Source organism: Corvus brachyrhynchos, unplaced genomic scaffold (genome assembly GCF_000691975.1).
Source record: "Corvus brachyrhynchos isolate BGI_N302 unplaced genomic scaffold, ASM69197v1 scaffold727, whole genome shotgun sequence".
Lineage (NCBI taxonomy): Eukaryota > Metazoa > Chordata > Aves > Passeriformes > Corvidae > Corvus > Corvus brachyrhynchos.
In genome coordinates this window covers 43108-44278 of record NW_008239121.1, presented here as the reverse complement: position 1 = coordinate 44278, position 1171 = coordinate 43108, and the positions used below count along the sequence as shown (strand labels likewise).

Sequence of the window (1171 nt, the reverse complement as noted above, 5' to 3'; positions counted from 1 at the left end):
ATGGATGGATGGATGGATGGAGGGATGGATGGATGGATGGACGGACGGATCCATGGATGGATGGATGGACGGATCCATGGATGGACGGATCCATGGATGGATCCATGGATGGATCCATGGAGGGATGGACGGGGGAGGATGTTTGGGTTCATGCCAAGGGCTCATTCCCAGGGAGGGATCCCTGGATATGGGAGGAAAAGCAGGAACTGCTCCAGGATAATGCGGAACAGCCTTTCCCTGCTCATTCCTGAGCTACCAAACTCTTGGAAAAACCTGGGATAACTCTTCCAACTCCTTCCCAAGACCCCAAACCCTCAGAAAAACCTGGAGCAACCTCTCCCTGCTCATTCCCACCTCTGGATCAATCCCGAACACTCGGGAGCTGTCAGGAAATCCTGGAAAAACCTCTTCCCACTCATTCCCAAGACCCCAAACCCTCAGAACAACCCCTCCCTACTCATTCCCAACCCCCCAAGTCCTCAGGAAAACCCGGACCAACCTCTCCCTGCTCATTCCCAAGCCCCCCAAACCCTCGGAAAAGCCTGGCACAACCTCTCCCTCTAGGGATTCCCACCTCTAGATCGATCCCAAACCCTCGGGAGCCGTCAGGAAAACCTGGAAAAACCCGGAAAAACCTCTCCCTACTCATTCCCAAGACCCCAAACCCTCGGAAAAACCTGGAGCAACCTCTCCCTGCTCATTCCCAACTCTAGATTGATCCCAAACCCTCGGGACCCATCGGGAAAGGAAAACCTGGGACAACCTCTTGCCACTCATTCCCAAGACCCCAAACCCTTAGAAAAAGCCGGAACAACCCCTCCCTACTCATTCCCAAACCCCCAAGTCCTCGGGAAAACCCGGACCAACCTCTCCCTACTCATTCCTAACCCCCCCAAACCCTCGGGAAAACCCGGAAAAACCCCTCCCTGCTCATTCCCAACCCCCCCAAACCCTCAGAAAAATCCAGGAAAACCCCCTCCCACCTCATTCCAGCTGAAGACCCCAACCCCTACCGGGCGTGAAGAGCGCGATGGCCTTGAGGCAGCTGTACTCGGCCGAATCCACCTGCAGCCGGTTGAGCTTCTCCACCTGCTCCTGGAAAACGCGGATCTGATCCATGAAGGACACGACCCTCTCGGCCGACATGGGCGAGGCGTGGAAGCCGGCGGCC

General features: G+C 56.2%; 1 protein-coding gene across 1 annotated transcript in view; it reads right to left on the bottom strand.

Annotated features, from left to right (window-relative positions):
- Window positions 1–1171, bottom strand: part of LOC103619545 — a 15151-nt gene that overhangs the window by 761 nt on the left and 13219 nt on the right. Inside the window, exons 3-4 of the mRNA XM_017739959.1 lie at window positions 1014–1170; window positions 460–615 (exon numbers count right to left, since the gene is read on the bottom strand). Of these exons, the coding sequence (XP_017595448.1) occupies window positions 460–615; window positions 1014–1170 (313 nt within the window). The remainder of the gene's footprint in view (window positions 1–459; window positions 616–1013; window position 1171) is intronic.